At 42.5% G+C, this 16,685-nt stretch overlaps 1 protein-coding gene across 1 annotated transcript in view; it reads left to right on the top strand.

Annotated features, from left to right (window-relative positions):
* dph1 (diphthamide biosynthesis 1) overlaps nucleotides 1-16,685 on the top strand; it is a 260,590-nt gene that overhangs the window by 19,516 nt on the left and 224,389 nt on the right. Inside the window, exon 3 of the mRNA XM_061973227.1 lies at nucleotides 2,335-2,484. Coding sequence (XP_061829211.1) covers nucleotides 2,335-2,484 — 150 coding nt within the window. The remainder of the gene's footprint in view (nucleotides 1-2,334; nucleotides 2,485-16,685) is intronic.

Raw genomic sequence — 16,685 nt, 5'->3', positions numbered from 1 at the left:
GGACCTTATACATAGACAGATGTGTGCCTTTCCAGATCATCTCCAATCGACTGAATGGACCTCAATTAAGCTGTAGAAACATCCGAAAGATGATCAGTTAAAACAGGATGCACTTGAGTTCACTTTTGAGCTTCATGGAAAAGGCTGTGATTATTTGTGTACATGTGATTTCTTAGTTTTTTTATGTTTAATACATTTGCAAACATTTATTTAAGAAAACATGTTTTTCACATTGTTATCATGGTGTATTGTGTGTAGAATTTTGAGTGAAAACAATGAATGTATTAAATTTTGGAATATGGCTGTAAGTGTAGCATAACAAAATGTGTAAAAAGTAGGGATGTCCCGATCCGATATTTGGATCGGATCGGCCGCCGATATTTGCCAAAAAATGCGTATAGGCAAGGCACGGGAAAAGGCCGATCCAGATCCAGTTTAAAAAAAACTCTGGTCCGTGTTTTCCAACGCACAGATTCAAATAATAAATTCCACTTGTCTGCTACTCCCTATTTCCGTTCCGCATTTTCAAGCACACCTTCAACACATCCACAAGTCTGGATTCTCACGCAGTTGCTTTTAGCTGCTGGCATTACACTACAGGCTCTTCTCACTCTCTCTTCTGTCTCCTTCTCACAGACAGCAAGTGCAACTTCTTACACACGTCACATACTGTCACGTCATACGTCACATACTGTCACGTCATATGTCACATACTGTCACGTCATACGTCACATACGTATACGTCCTCTCCCAGCAGAGAGGTAGCAAAATGGCTAACGTTAGCTGTGATGCTAGCGCAGCCGCTAAGGTGCGCGCCTGCTCAAGCGTCCTCTGCGCACGGCAAATCTATGCCACGCACAAAATCAAATAAAAAAATAAGCGCATAACAATTTTCCACACACGGACACGACAGAGAAAACAGTTTTCGTCATCATTGTTCAAATATTGCAACGCTTATCTCCATTTGGTGCCACACGTCCACACCATCAAAATGCCCAGGCAAAAATTTCCACATCAACACCGTCTGAAAAAATGAGTGATTTTTTTAGTTGTGATTTCCTTCTCTGCATGAAAGTTTAAAAGTAGCATATATTAATGCAGTATGAAGAAGAATGTTTTAATGTAGACATGCAAGCCTTGAAAGAACATTTTGAAAATCAAGACTACATTTCCTGCAATTGGGTGCATTTCTACCCTATATTTTAACTTTAGATTTATTCTCATATCAAACTCTTTTGGCCGTCTTTTTGACACTTACATCAGGCGCCCCCCTCCACACCCTGGATTATAAATAATGTAAATAATTCAATGTGATTATCTTGTGTGATGACTGTATTATGATGATAGTATATATCTGATAGTATATATCTGTATCATGAATCAATATAAGTGGACCCCGACTTAAACAAGTTGAAAAACTTATTGGGGTGTTACCATTTAGTGGTCAATTGTACGGAATATGTACTTCACTGTGCAACCTACTAATAAAAGTCTCAATCAATCAATCAAAACACATAGAATCATCATACTGCTGTGATTATATGCATCGAGTGTTCATTCAAGGCTGAGGCAAAATATCGAGATATATATCGTGTATCGCAATATGGCCTTAAAATATCGCAATATTAAAAAAAAGGCCATATCGCCCAGCCCTAGTTCAATGATGCCATTTCTGTTTGTCATGTATAATTGTGTCTATTTTGTGTTTATCCTTGAATAAACAGGTCAGTTTCTTGTTACCAACCATTGTGTATTATTCAAACTCCCCTAATTCAGCTGGCTAGTTGTTATCAAGAGTACTAAAACCCTTTTCAACATGATTCTGACAACTAAGTAGGCTAAATAACTTTAAACTTTAATACATGCTCGGATAGGCCAGTATCGGTCAGTATCGGTATCGGTCAGTATCGGTATCGGATCGGAAGTGCACAAATCTGGATCGGGACATCCCTAGTAAAAAGTAAAGCGTTTTGAATACTTTTCGAATGCACTATGAGTCCAACATTGGCTTAAATGGCCTCAGTGCCAAACTAGTGGACCCAACCAGAATGAAATAAGTGATGTGCCTCTGTACTTTTGCACTTTTTGGATTTCTTGTGAGTGAAGAAGGGAAATGTGAGTAAACAGGCAGTTTTAAAAGTCCACCTTGATGTTGTTGAATCTTTTCAATCTTATAAAAAGTATTTCTTCCATAAGAGTTTATAGATCTTCTTAGTCACACTCAGTTATTATTTTTGTGTATTCAGCTCCAAAACCTTTTTATAACAATTTTTGGTTTGTGGTTTTGAAGACTTCCTACATTAATGTGTGTTTGTGATCAAACTTTCTGTTCAGTGCGAGGACCTCGACGTGTAGCCAATCAAATCCCTGATGAAATAACCAATGACCCCGAGTTAAAGGAGGCCATGAAAGTGTTACCTGCAAACTACAACTTTGAGATCCCAAAGACTGTATGGAGAGTGAGACAATCCCAGGCTACAAGAGGTAAGCTATTCTGTCCTTATACTATCCTCATATCTTGGCAGTGGACCTTATTCTGATGAAGAAATGATAAGTTGTGTTGTTAAAGGGGAACATTATCACCAGACCTATGTAAGCGTCAATATATACCTTGATGTTGCAGAAAAAAGACCATATATTTTTTTAACCGATTTTCGAACTCTAAATGGGTGAATTTTGGCGAATTAAACGCCTTTCTATTATTCGCTCTTGGAGCGATATCGGGAAGCAATCCGCCATTTTCTCACTTTTGTCGGTGTGTTGTCAGAGGGTGTAACAACACGAACAGGGACGGATTCAAGTTGCACCAGTGGCCCAAAGATGCGAAAGTGGCAAGAAATTGGACGAAATTTGCTCAAAATACGAGGCTGTGGGGAAAGCCGACGAAATGGTCAGTCGTTTGTTCCGCACACTTTACCGACGAAAGCTATGCTACGACAGAGATGGCAAGAATGTGTGGATATCCTGCGACACTCAGAGCAGATGCTGACATCAACTCCAAAACTGGACGGATCAGCTTTCAGGAAAAGAGAGCTGATGAGGGTATGTCTACAGAATATATTTATTGATCCATCCATCCATCCATCTTCTTCCGCTTATCCGAGGTCGGGTCGCGGGGGCAGCAGCTTAAGCAGGGAAGCCCAGACTTCCCTCTCCCCAGCCACTTCGTCCAGCTCTTCCTGTGGGACCCCGAGGCGTTCCCAGGCCAGCCGGGAGACATAGTCTTCCCAACGTGTCCTGGGTCTTCCCCGCGGCCTCCTACCGGTGGGACGTGCCCTAAACACCTCCCTAGGGAGGCGTTCGGGTGGCATCCTGACCAGATGCCCGAACCACCTCATCTGGCTCCTCTCGATGTGGAGGAGCAGTGGCTTTACTTTGAGCTCCGCCCGGATGGCAGAGCTTCTCACCCTATCTCTAAGGGAGAGCCCCGCCACCCGGCGGAGGAAACTCATTTCGGCCGCTTGTACCCGTGATCTTGTCCTTTCGGTCATAACCCAAAGCTCATGACCATAGGTGAGGATGGGAACGTAGATCGACCGGTAAATTGAGAGCTTTGCCTTCCGGCTCAGCTCCTTCTTCACCACAACGGATCGATACAGCGTCCGCATTACTGAAGACGCCGCACTGATCCGCCTGTCGATCTCATGATCCACTCTTCCCCCACTCGTGAACAAGACTCCGAGGTACTTGAACTCCTCCACTTGGGGCAAGATCTCCTCCCCAACCCGGAGATGGCACTCCACCCTTTTCCGGGCGAGAACCATGGACTCGGACTTGGAGGTGCTGATTCTCATCCCAGTCGCTTCACACTCAGCTGCGAACCGATCCAGTGAGAGCTGAAGATCCTGGCCAGATAAAGCCATCAGGACCACATCATCTGCAAAAAGCAGAGACCTAATCCTGCAGCCACCAAACCAGATCCCCTCAACGCCTTGACTGCGCCTAGAAATTCTGTCCATAAAAGTTATGAACAGAATCGGTGACAAAGGGCAGCCATGGCGGAGTCCAACCCTCACTGGAAACGTGTCCGACTTACTACCGGCAATGCGGACCAAGCTCTGGCACTGATCATACAGGGAGCGGACTGCCACTATCAGACAGTCTGATACCCCATACTCTCTGAGCACTCCTCACAGGACTTCCCGAGGGACACGGTCGAATGCCTTCTCCAAGTCCACAAAACACATGTAGACTGGTTGGGCAAACTCCCATGCACCCTCAAGGACCCTGCCGAGAGTATAGAGCTGGTCCACAGTTCCACGACCAGGACGAAAACCACACTGTTCCTCCTAAATCCGAGGTTCGACTATCCGGCGTAGCCACTCCAGTACACCTGAATAGACCTTACCGGGAAGGCTGAGGAGTGTGATCCCACGATAGTTAGAACACACCCTCCGGTATTTATTGATGAAAACTTTATTCATTACTCGCGGTTTTACGTAAATTATTATACATAAACTGTGTTTACCAATAACTTAGCTTTTTTCAATCATTCGAGTACATTCGGGTAGTCTTGTGTAATGCAGTATTTTGTGTCTATTTAGGTATGGTTAACCTGAGTGCTGAAATCGTGGAAAAATATATGTTCTTAGCGCGCCTGAAATGGGCTGTCTGCACTCTCAAAGTGCATGTTGTTGCCAAATGTATTTCATATGCTGTAAACCTAGTTCATAGTTGTTAGTTTCCTTTAATGCCAAACAAACACATACCAATCGTTGGTTAGAAGGCGATCGCCGAATTCGTCCTGGCTTTCTCCCGTGTCGTTTTCGTGGGTTTCGCTTGCATACGGTTCAAACCGATATGGCTCAATAGCTTCAGTTTCTTCTTCAATTTGGTTTTCGCTACCTGCCTCCACACTACAACCATCCGTTTCAATACATGCGTAATCTGTTGAATCGCTTAAGCCGCTGAAATCCGAGTCTGAATCCGAGCTAATGTCGCTATATCTTGCTGTTCTATCCGCCATGTTTGTTTGTGTTGGCATCACTATGTGACGTCACAGGAAAATGGACGGGTGTATATAACGATGGTTAAAATCAGGCACTTTGAAGCTTTTTTTAGGGATATTGCGTGATGGGTAAAATTTTCGAACCTCGGATTCAGGAGGAACAGTGTGGTTTTCGTCCTGGTCGTGGAACTGTGGACCAGCTCTATACTCTCGGCAGGGTCCTTGAGGGTGCATGGGAGTTTGCCCAACCAGTCTACATGTGTTTTGTGGACTTGGAGAAGGCATTCGACCGTGTCCCTCGGGAAGTCCTGTGGGGAGTGCTCAGAGAGTATGGGGTATCGGACTGTCTGATTTTGGCGGTCCGCTCCCTGTATGATCAGTGTCAGAGCTTGGTCCGCATTGCCGGTAGTAAGTCGGACACGTTTCCAGTGAGGGTTGGACTCCGCCAAGGCTGCCCTTTGTCACCGATTCTGTTCATAACTTTTATGGACAGAATTTCTAGGCGCAGTCAAGGCGTTGAGGGGATCTGGTTTGGTGGCTGCAGGATTAGGTCTCTGCTTTTTGCAGATGATGTGGTCCTGATGGCTTCATCTGGCCAGGATCTTCAGCTCTCACTGGATCGGTTCGCAGCCGAGTGTGAAGCGACTGGGATGAGAATCAGCACCTCCAAGTCCGAGTCCATGGTTCTCGCTCGGAAAAGGGTGGAGTGCCATCTCCGGGTTGGGGAGGAGACCCTGCCCCAAGTGGAGGAGTTCAAGTACCTCGGAGTCTTGTTCACGAGTGGGGGAAGAGTGGATCGTGAGATCGACAGGCGGATCGGTGCGGCGTCTTCAGTAATGCGGACGCTGTATCGATCCTTTGTGGTGAAGAAGGAGCTGAGCCGGAAGGCAAAGCTCTCGATTTACCGGTCGATCTACGTTCCCATCCTCACCTATGGTCATGAGCTTTGGGTCATGACCGAAAGGACAAGATCTCGGGTACAAGCGGCCGAAATGAGTTTCCTCCGCCGAGTGGCGGGGCTCTCCCTTAGAGATAGGGTGAGAAGCTCTGTCATTCGGGGGGAGCTCAAAGTAAAGCCGCTGCTCCTCCACATGGAGAGGAGCCAGATGAGGTGGTTCGGGCATCTGGTCAGGATGCCACCCGAACGCCTCCCTAGGAAGGTGTTTCGGGCACGTCCGACCGGTAGGAGGCCACGGGGAAGACCCAGGACACGCTGGGAAGACTATGTCTCCCGGCTGGCCTGGGAACGCCTCGGGATCCCCCGGGAGGAGCTGGACGAAGTGGCTGGGGAGAGGGAAGTCTGGGCTTCCCTGCTTAAGCTGCTGCCCCCGCGACCCGACCTCGGATAAGCGGAAGAAGATGGATGGATGGATGGGTAAAATTTTGAAAAAAACTTTGAAAAATAAGATAAGCCACTGGGAACTGATTTTTAATGGTTTTAACCCTTCTGAAATTGTGATAATGTTCCCCTTTAACTTGCGTCTTCTCTGCTGTGCTACAATTAAGGTGTTTTTTTTGTCATATCATAACAATTTTTTCCCGAAATAAAGCAAAACAACAAGTCCTGAAAATCGGGACACAAGGACACTCTTACAGCTTATCCAGCAAAATAAGTACAGGCAGACTCTTGAATGAGAGATGTTATCCAATCCTTATAATAAGGTTATCATGGCAGTGGAGCTTATTGTGATAAAACAAATCCGACGTTGTAGTTCACTTGGCCCTACTTCAGGTGGATGTGTGCAGATGGCATGCCAACAGCTCTATGTAATGCAGTTCTGTTTTGTTTTTTTTTAGTTTAAATTAAACCTGATATTTTTCTCTGAGGTTTTTCCATCTCTCACCTTATCACCTCAGTCATCCTGTGTTCCTCTTCATGTCCATCTGTTCCACTCTCAGCTTTGGCCTCTCAAACACTTTTCTTTTCAAGTGGAGATATGAAAAGCATGCATTTTTATCTTGGCTTCCCACCTTAACTAACCATGAGCAGTGTGTACTCACATTTTATTCTAATAGTATCTATTTTTATCATTTATTCTAGAGCAGGGGTGCTCACACGTTTTCTGCAGGCGAGCTACTTTTCAATTGATCAAGTCGTGGGGATCTACCTCATTCATATATATACCGGTAATTTATATTTACTTATTTATGAAATATATGTTTTTGTTAACAAGTTAAAGGTGTTTAATGATAATACAAGCATGTTTAACACATATAGTTAATATTGTTAACAAGTAAAAGGTGTTTAAAGATAATACAAGCATGTTTAACACATATAGTTAATATTGTTAAAAAATTAAAGGTGTTTAATGATAATACAAGTATGTTTAATACATATAGTTAATATTGTTAACAAGTAAAAGGTGTTTAAAGATAATGAAAGCATTTTTAACTCATATAGTTAATATTGTTAATAAATTAAAGGTGTTTAATGATAATACAAGTATGTTTAATACATATAGTTAATATTGTTAACAAGTAAAAGGTGTTTAAAGATAATACAAGCATGTTTAACACATATAGTTAATATTGTTAAAAAATTAAAGGTGTTTAATGATAATACAAGTATGTTTAATACATATAGTTAATATTGTTAACAAGTAAAAGGTGTTTAAAGATAATACAAGCATGTTTAACACATATAGTTAATATTGTTAAAAAATTAAAGGTGTTTAATGATAATACAAGCATGTTTAATACATATAGTTAATATTGTTAACAAGTAAAAGGTGTTTAAAGATAATGAAAGCATGTTTAACACATATAGTTAATATTGTTAAAAAATTAAAGGTGTTTAATGATAATACAAGCATGTTTAACACATATAGTTAATATTGTTAATAAGTTAAAGATGTTTAAAGATAATACAAGCATGTTTAACACATATAGTTAATATTGTTAACAAGTAAAAGGTGTTTAATGATAATACAAGCATGTTTAACACATATAGATTCCTTTCTTTCATGAAGACAAGAATATAAGTTGGTGTATTACCTGATTCTGATGACTTGCATTGATTATGCAGTGGTGCTGATAAGGTCCGCATTTTTGAATGGCGGAGAAAAACAGTCCTCCTTTCTGTCCAATACCACATGAAAGTGGTTGGTTTTTGGCATCTTATTTGTCCAGCTTCCGTACTCCTTTGTATACACTTTACAAGAAATACATTGTCGGCAAACTCCGTAGCTTGCTAGCTTGTGCACGCCACCTTTCTGAGACTCTTATTTTGTTAGCGCAACTGTGCAGTCGGTCTTTGGAGTTTTGACGACAGGTACGGCGCCAGAGTCTGTTGAAATAAAGTGTTTCTCGCCTTCCAGTCGGTCATTTTAATGAGCTGGCAGCAGCCAGCGTCATCTCAGAAGACCCTCGGGTGCCGTGAATGTCAATCAATTGACAAAAGTGACGTCATAGTGAAGATTTATGGTCGCTCATTTTTAGGACTATTTTTTTAATGCCTGGCTAGTGATCGACTGACACACCCTCCGAGATCGACCGGTAGCTCGCGATCGACGTAATGAGCACCCCTGTTCTAGAGGTTTCATTTATGTTTTGTGGGTATGATTGTCTGCAGCTTCCTGACCACAGTTAAGATTGTTATAAGTTGTATGCTTCCAAGAATGTTCCTGTTTATCGTCAGTAGTAAATCAGTTCAATGTTTCCCTAAATTAACCGCAGCTCCCCAGTGCCACAAGCACTCATGCCTACCAGGCGTGGCCCTCCAACCACTCCAAATGACAACATGAGTGTGATGGACGACACGCACCGAATCAGAAACACAAACCATTCAAAACTAGGGATAACAAACACAATTTTCCTTTAACGGCACTATTTTTATTTCTAACGTGATTAACGTGCGTCTTGTGTGGCCCTCAGTCCATACAGTAGTGGTGGAGTTCAGTATGATGTTGAGTAACACATTTATTTTCATCCACTGTCACTGTGACTTATCACCAGAGTTCCTAGCCGAGTTGCCAAATCTGTGTATTACAAGCTTTTTTTTAATTTAAAGTCGCTTAGAGGTGTGATGCTACACAAAATCCACGTTTCGGTTCAATATGTTAGTGTCACGGTTCGATAAGTATTTATTCATATATATATATATATATATATATATATATATATATATATATATATATATATATATATGTCTTAATAAGGTTATCCAAAAAATAGTGCTCGATACCGTAGTAGAGCGCAATATATGTATGTGTGGGAAAAAAAATCACAAGACTATTTCATCTCTACAGGCCTGTTTCATGAGGGGGGGTACCCTCAATCATCAGGAGATTTTAATGGGAGCATTCACATACCATGGTTTATATAGGGCACAGAGTGGGTGGGTACAGGCTGGCGTAGGGGCGTGGTGATTGGCTCATGTGTTACCTAGGAGGTGTTTCCGTCTGTGGCGGCATGCTGTTACAATTTCGCTGCGCTTGTTGAGGGATGACAGGTCTGGACGGTAAATAATAAACAGTTTCTCTTTCAAGCATAGGTTGCATCTTTTATTACCACTATTGTAAGGTGTGCTGGATGCAAGAATTTGCCATGTTATTGAATATTCAACATTATTGTCTTTGAGGTCCCAAATGTGTTTGCTGAGTTCTGTGGTATTCCGCAGGTTTTGGTTCCTGAAAGAAGCCTTGTGATTGTTCCATCTGGTTTTGAATTCTCCCTCGGTTAATCCTACATATGTGTCGGATGTGTTAATGTCCTTGCGTATTACCTTAGATTGGCTATCGATGCTGTCATCTAGCAAAGCTGAATTTGACCAAGCAACCCCCCCGTACCAAAAAGCCCTTGATGAAAGCGGATACAATTTCACCCTCACCTATGAACCCATGCCAGGAAACCAGCCAAAAAAGAACAGAAAACGAAACGACATCATCTGGTACAACCCCCCATACAGCAAAAACGTCTCAACTAACATTGGACACAAATTCCTCAATCTGATTGACAAACACTTTCCCAAAGACAACACCCTAAGAAAAGTATTCAACAAGAACAACATTAAATTGAGCTACAGCTGTATGAACAATATACGACAAATCATCTCAAACCACAACAAAACAATTGCAAATGAGCCGTCGGCCCCCGGACAGAGCGACTCCAAAACCAACAAAGGCTGTAACTGTCGAAAGAAACCTGATTGCCCTCTCAACGGGGGGTGCTTACAAACATCAGTTGTCTACCAATCTAAGGTAATACGCAAGGACATTAACACATCCGACACATATGTAGGATTAACCGAGGGAGAATTCAAAACCAGATGGAACAATCACAAGGCTTCTTTCAGGAACCAAAACCTGCGGAATACCACAGAACTCAGCAAACACATTTGGGACCTCAAAGACAATAATGTTGAATATTCAATAACATGGCAAATTCTTGCATCCAGCACACCTTACAATAGTGGTAATAAAAGATGCAACCTATGCTTGAAAGAGAAACTGTTTATTATTTACCGTCCAGACCTGTCATCCCTCAACAAGCGCAGCGAAATTGTAACAGCATGCCGCCACAGACGGAAACACCTCCTAGGTAACACATGAGCCAATCACCACGCCCCTACGCCAGCCTGTACCCACCCACTCTGTGCCCTATATAAACCATGGTATGTGAATGCTCCCATTAAAATCTCCTGATGATTGAGGGTACCCCCCCTCATGAAACAGGCCTGTAGAGATGAAATAGTCTTGTGATTTTTTTTCCCACACATACATATATATATATATACATATATATATATATATACACACACACACACACACGTACATACATACATATCTATATGTGTGTTTATATATATATATATATATATATATATATATATATATATATATATATATATATATATATATATATATATATATATATATATATATATATATATACGCCTGCTGCAGATGTCGTTCAGAGGTGGGTGGGGCTTCACTAATTTTTTCAAATAGAAAATAAACAGCAGTTGGCAGTCAGCATTGGGCGTCCAGGATTTGGTGGCGTTTTCCATTTTAATTATACAAAAAGTTAGCTTTGTGCTGTGTTGCAACAAACAAGATGGAGGTAAATCGCCTGTGTTCTCTAGAAATTCCCCCTGCCGTTGTCATTAGGTGGATGGTTTAGCTCGCTGCTTCAACCTCTGTTGGGGAGCCAGGATTGAATTTGAAACTCTGGAGTGAGTGGCAACCCCTGGTGCCTTGACAATAGAAAACAAAGGCTCTGAAATCCTACTCTGAATCTGCTCAGGAATTGCTGCAGTGGAAAAGGGGCGATGGTGGCACGTTATTTTAGGTACTTCCTGCACAGAACGAAAACAAAGTTACACCAGTTATACACACTTATGGAGAGACTCTGTACTTCTCCCTACGTCTGTGTACCACTCCGTACAGCGGCGTTTTAAAAAGTCATACATTTTATTTTTTGAAACCGATACCGATAATTTACGATATTACATTTTATAGCATTTATCGGCCGATAATATCGGCAGTCCGATATTATCGGACATCTCTAGTCATTCCCTAATAATAATTGTGATAATGGTGAAACCGTGATTATTACTCAGACTATAATTGAATAGTCACAATCTTTAATCGTTGCATCCTTAGATAGTGATAGTGATAGTGTTTGGCATAGGTCTGCGGTCTTGGAATACTTTTCTGGTTAGATTTGTGCCAAACTGTTGTTTTAGAAAGCAACATGGACCATTTTACCTGGAAAGTAATTTAGATTGTGTTTTTCAAAACTGTTGCTGAAAATGCAATTTACCATCCTCAAACACCCAATAATGGTGTGACATCCACTTGTGTATTGTAGTATACGAGAACAGGTCTGACCATGCGTTTTAGTTTTATTCATCCTTTTTTCTGAACCTAGAATATTTTTTAGAACATTCACACAGCCCCCCCCCCCAAAAAAAATGTGACTAGTAAATGACACGTGCCAAAGACATGAAAAACAACTAATCAAGACATCGACTGAGCCTGAAGATGGCAAACAAGTGGAAACGGCCATGAAGTGTCTCAAGATCCTTGAAACCATGAAAGTGTTTTCCAGGGAGACTTATGAAACGCTCAGGGATTGCTATGTTTTCCAAGGTCTTTGCACAACCAAGGCAACCAAAATGATAAGCTCACTTGACAGTATTATTTTTAAATAATTAATTCAGCAGTCTCATGTCTGTCTGTCTGTCTGTGTGTGCATATGTGCACAAATATATATATATGTATATATATATATATATATATATATATATATATATATATATATATATATATATATATATATATATATATATACAGTGGGGCAAAAAAGTATTTAGTCAGCCACCAATTGTGCAAGTTCTCCCACTTAAAATTATGACAGAGGTCTGTAATTTTCATCATAGGTACATTTCAACTGTGAGAGACAGAATGTGAAAAAAAATCCAGGAATTCACATTGTAGGAATTTTACAGAATTTATTTGTAAATTATGGTGGAAAATAAATATTTGGTCACTTCAAACAAGGAAGATCTCTGGCTCTCACAGACCTGTAACTTCTTCTTTAAGAAGCTCTTCTGTCCTCCACTCGTTACCTGTATTAATTAATAAACCTGTTTGAACTCGTTATCTGTATAAAAGACACCTGTCCACAGCCTCAAACAGTCAGACTCCAAACTCCACTATGGCCAAGACCAAAGAGCTGTCGAAGGACACCAGGAAAAGAATTGTAGACCTGCACCAGACTGTGAGGAGTGAATCTACAATAGGCAAGCAGCTTGGTGTGAAAAAATCAACTGTGGGAGCAATTATCAGAAAATGGAAGACATACAAGACCACTGATAATCTCCCTCGATCTGGGGCTCCACGCAAGATCTCATCCCGTGGGGTCAAAATGATCATGAGAACGGTGAGCAAAAATCCCAGAACCACACGGGGGGGACCTGGTGAATGACCTGCAGAGAGCTGGGACCAAAGTAACAAAGGTTACCATCAGTAACACACTACGCCGACATGGAATCAAATCCTGCAGTGCCAGACGTGTCCCCCTGCTTAAGCCAGTGCATGTCCAGGCCCGTCTGAAGTTTGCCAGAGAGCACATGGATGATACAGCAGAGGATTGGGAGAATGTCATGTGGTCAGATGAAACCAAAATAGAACTTTTTGGTATAAACTCAACTCGTCGTGTTTGGAGGAAGAAGAATACTGAGTTGCATGCCAAGAACACCATACCTACTGTGAAGCATGGGGGTGGAAACATCATGTTTTGGGGCTGTTTTTCTGGTAAGGGGACAGGACGACTGATCCGTGTTAAGGAAAGAATGAATGCGGCCATGAATCGTGAGATTTTGAGCCAAAACCTCCTTCCATCAGTGAGAGCTTTGAAGATGAAACGTGGCTGGGTCTTCCAGCATGACAATGATCCCAAACACACCGCCCGGGCAACAAAGGAGTGGCTCCGTAAGAAGCATTTGAAAGTCCTGGAGTGGCCTAGCCAGTCTCCAGACCTCAACCCCATAGAAAATCTGTGGAGGGAGTTGAAAGTCCGTATTGCTCGGCGACAGCCCCAAAACATCACTGCTCTCGAGAAGATCTACATGGAGGAATGGGCCAAAATACCAGCTACTGTGTGTGCAAACCTGGTAAAGACCTATAGTAATCGTTTGACCTCTGTTATTGCCAACAAAGGTTATATTACAAAGTATTGAGTTGAATTTTTGTTCTTGACCAAATACTTATTTTCCACCATAATTTACAAATAAATTATTTAAAAATCCTACAATGTGAATTCCTGGATTCACATTCTGTCTCTCACAGTTGAAGTGTACCTATGATGAAAATTATAGACCTCTGTCATCATTTAAAGTGGGAGAACTTGCACAATTGGTGGCTGACTAAATACTTTTTTGCCCCACTGTATATATATATATATACACACGTATGTATGTATGTATGTATGTATGTGTGTGTATATATATATATATATATATATATATATAAAAATAATGTATTCTTTTGGTTGCTTTCCATTTTCTTTCTGTGATACATTGACTTTAATGTTCCATTGGGCAAAGCATGTACGAAAAAGAATGGCTGCAATTACGAGATTGTTTTCATCTCAAAATGTTCATAATTCTATTTGAATATGCGGATAAACCCTTCAGGCTCCGGTGCAGATTTTCTTTGGATTCCCCAGCCTATCAAACCAAAACATGTTTTTACATCCAGATTTCCAACAATGGCATCAGGCATTTAAAAACATTCTCTTAATTCTCTGTCTGTCTGTTTAAATTTCAATTACTCATGAATCTCATGCGTGCAGAACATTGTGTACTTACACAAAGTGCATCATGTAATTGAGGGCACAGTGAACAGTTCTTTATTCTTAATGTGTGCATGCTGTGCACATGCAAATTGTTTCCAGTCGTCACTAAATGGAAGCAATGTGATTTCAGATTTTAAATAGATGCTCGAAGATTTAGGTAGAAATGTACCGTATGTTTTGGAGTATAAGTCGCACCGGAGTATAAGTCGCACCTGCCGAAAATGCATAGTAAAAAAAGAAAAAAACATATATAAGTTGCACATAAACTATGAAAAAGTCCGAAAAATACGGTAAGTATGGATTATGGGAAGAGTCACACGGCAACAATTTTAGTATTGTATCGTTTTGACGTTTTGTCTTCATAGTAACGACATTCTGGGTGCCCTACAACTGTTAAAAAAAAACTGGTTGCAGTTCTCAAAGACCTTTTATGAAGAGACAAAATCAAGGAACGAGCTTTCCCTCGCCCGGACGCCGGTTACCGGGCCCCCATCTGGAGCCAGGCTTGGAGGTGGGGCTCGATGACAGGCGCTTGGTGGCCGGGCACAGCCCAAAGAGGCAACATGGGTCCCCCCTCCAATGAGATCAACACTCCTAGGAGGGGGAATTAATTGTGATTACAATATCAATCAAAATAATCGTGATTATTTTGGCCATAATTGTCCAGACCTATATTGGAGTATACATTATTGGGGTTTATATCTGACCAATTTAAGTCTATGAGCATGAACTGACGAAGCCTACTCCGATGAGAGGCGAAACGTCTTCAAAGACAAACCAAACAGTCCAGTTGCGATCGATTGAATTCCCCCGAGATTACAAGAAAACGACCCGTATATAGTCGATACTACAATGATCAACATTTTTTATAATTACAAAATCGTTTGTCTTTTTCATTGTTCATAAAGTCACAAAATACTTCGCTGGTCACAGGAGAACTTTAATTATGACCGATGTATCACCCTGTAAGTACTTGGTATTAAAATTACGCCAAATTGTGTGGTATCACCCAAAACTTATGTTAAGTATCCAAACAACAGAATAATACGTTCTTATTACAATTTAACAGAAGTGTAGATGGAACACATTAAAACAGATAGAAACAGTAAATGAACGAGTGGGTTGATAATCAATTTTTTACCGCTCCATCCATCCATCCATCCATCTTCTTCCGCTTATCCAAGGTCGGGTTGCGGGGGCAGCAGCCTAAGCAGGGAAGCCCAGACTTCCCTCTCCCCAGCCACTTCGTCCAGCTCCTCCCGGGGGATCCCGAGGCGTTCCCAGGCCAGCCGGGAGACATAGTCTTCCCAACGTGTCCTGGGTCTTCCCCGTGGCCTCCTACCGGTCGGACGTGCCCTAAACACCTCCCTAGGGAGGCGCTCGGGTGGCATCCTGACCAGATGCCCGAACCACCTCATCTGGCTCCTCTCGATGTGGAGGAGCAGCGGCTTTACTTTGAGCTCCCCCCGGATGACAGAGCTTCTCACCCTATCTCTAAGGGAGAGCCCCGCCACCCGGCGGAGGAAACTCATTTCGGCCGCTTGTGTCCTTTCGGTCATAACCCAAAGCTCATGACCATAGGTGAGGATGGGAACGTAGATCGACCGGTAAATTGAGAGCTTTGCCTTCCGGCTCAGCTCCTTCTTCACCACAACGGATCGATACAGCGTCCGCATTACTGAAGACGCCGCACCGATTCGCGTGTCGATCTCACGATCCACTCTTCCCTCACTCGTGAACAAGACTCCGAGGTACTTGAACTCCTCCACTTGGGGCAAGATCTTCTCCCCAACCCGGAGATGGCACTCCACCCTTTTCCGGGCGAGAACCATGGACTCGGACTTGGAGGTGCTGATTCTCATCCCAGTCGCTTCACACTCAGCTGCGAACCGATCCAGTGAGAGCTGAAGATCCTGGCCAGATGAAGCCATCAGGACCACATCATCTGCAAAAAGCAGAGACCTAATCCCACAGCCACCAGACAGGATCCCCTCAACGCCTTGACTGCGCCTAGAAATTCTGTCCATAAGTTATGAACAGAATGGGTGACAAAGGGCAGCCTTGGCGGAGTCCAACCCTCACTGGAAACGTGTCCGACTTACTGCCGGCAATGCGGACCAAGCTCTGGCACTGATCATACAGGGAGCGGACTGCCACAATCAGACAGTCCGATACCCCATACTCTCTGAGCACTCCCCACAGGACTTCCCGAGGGACACGGTCGAATGCCTTCTCCAAGTCCACAAAACACATGTAGACTGGTTGGGCAAACTCCCATGCACCCTCAAGGACCCTGCCGAGAGTATAGAGCTGGTCCACAGTTCCACGACCAGGACGAAAACCACACTGTTCCTCCTGAATCCGAGGTTCAACTATCTGGCATAGCCTCCTCTCCAGTACACCTGAATAGACCTTACCGGGAAGGCTGAGGAGTGTG

The sequence above is a fragment of the Nerophis lumbriciformis genome, linkage group LG17 (genome assembly GCF_033978685.3).
Source record: "Nerophis lumbriciformis linkage group LG17, RoL_Nlum_v2.1, whole genome shotgun sequence".
NCBI lineage: Eukaryota > Metazoa > Chordata > Actinopteri > Syngnathiformes > Syngnathidae > Nerophis > Nerophis lumbriciformis.
The sequence above is the reverse complement of the archived record's forward strand: the minus strand, read 5'-3'. Positions and strand labels throughout refer to the sequence as shown.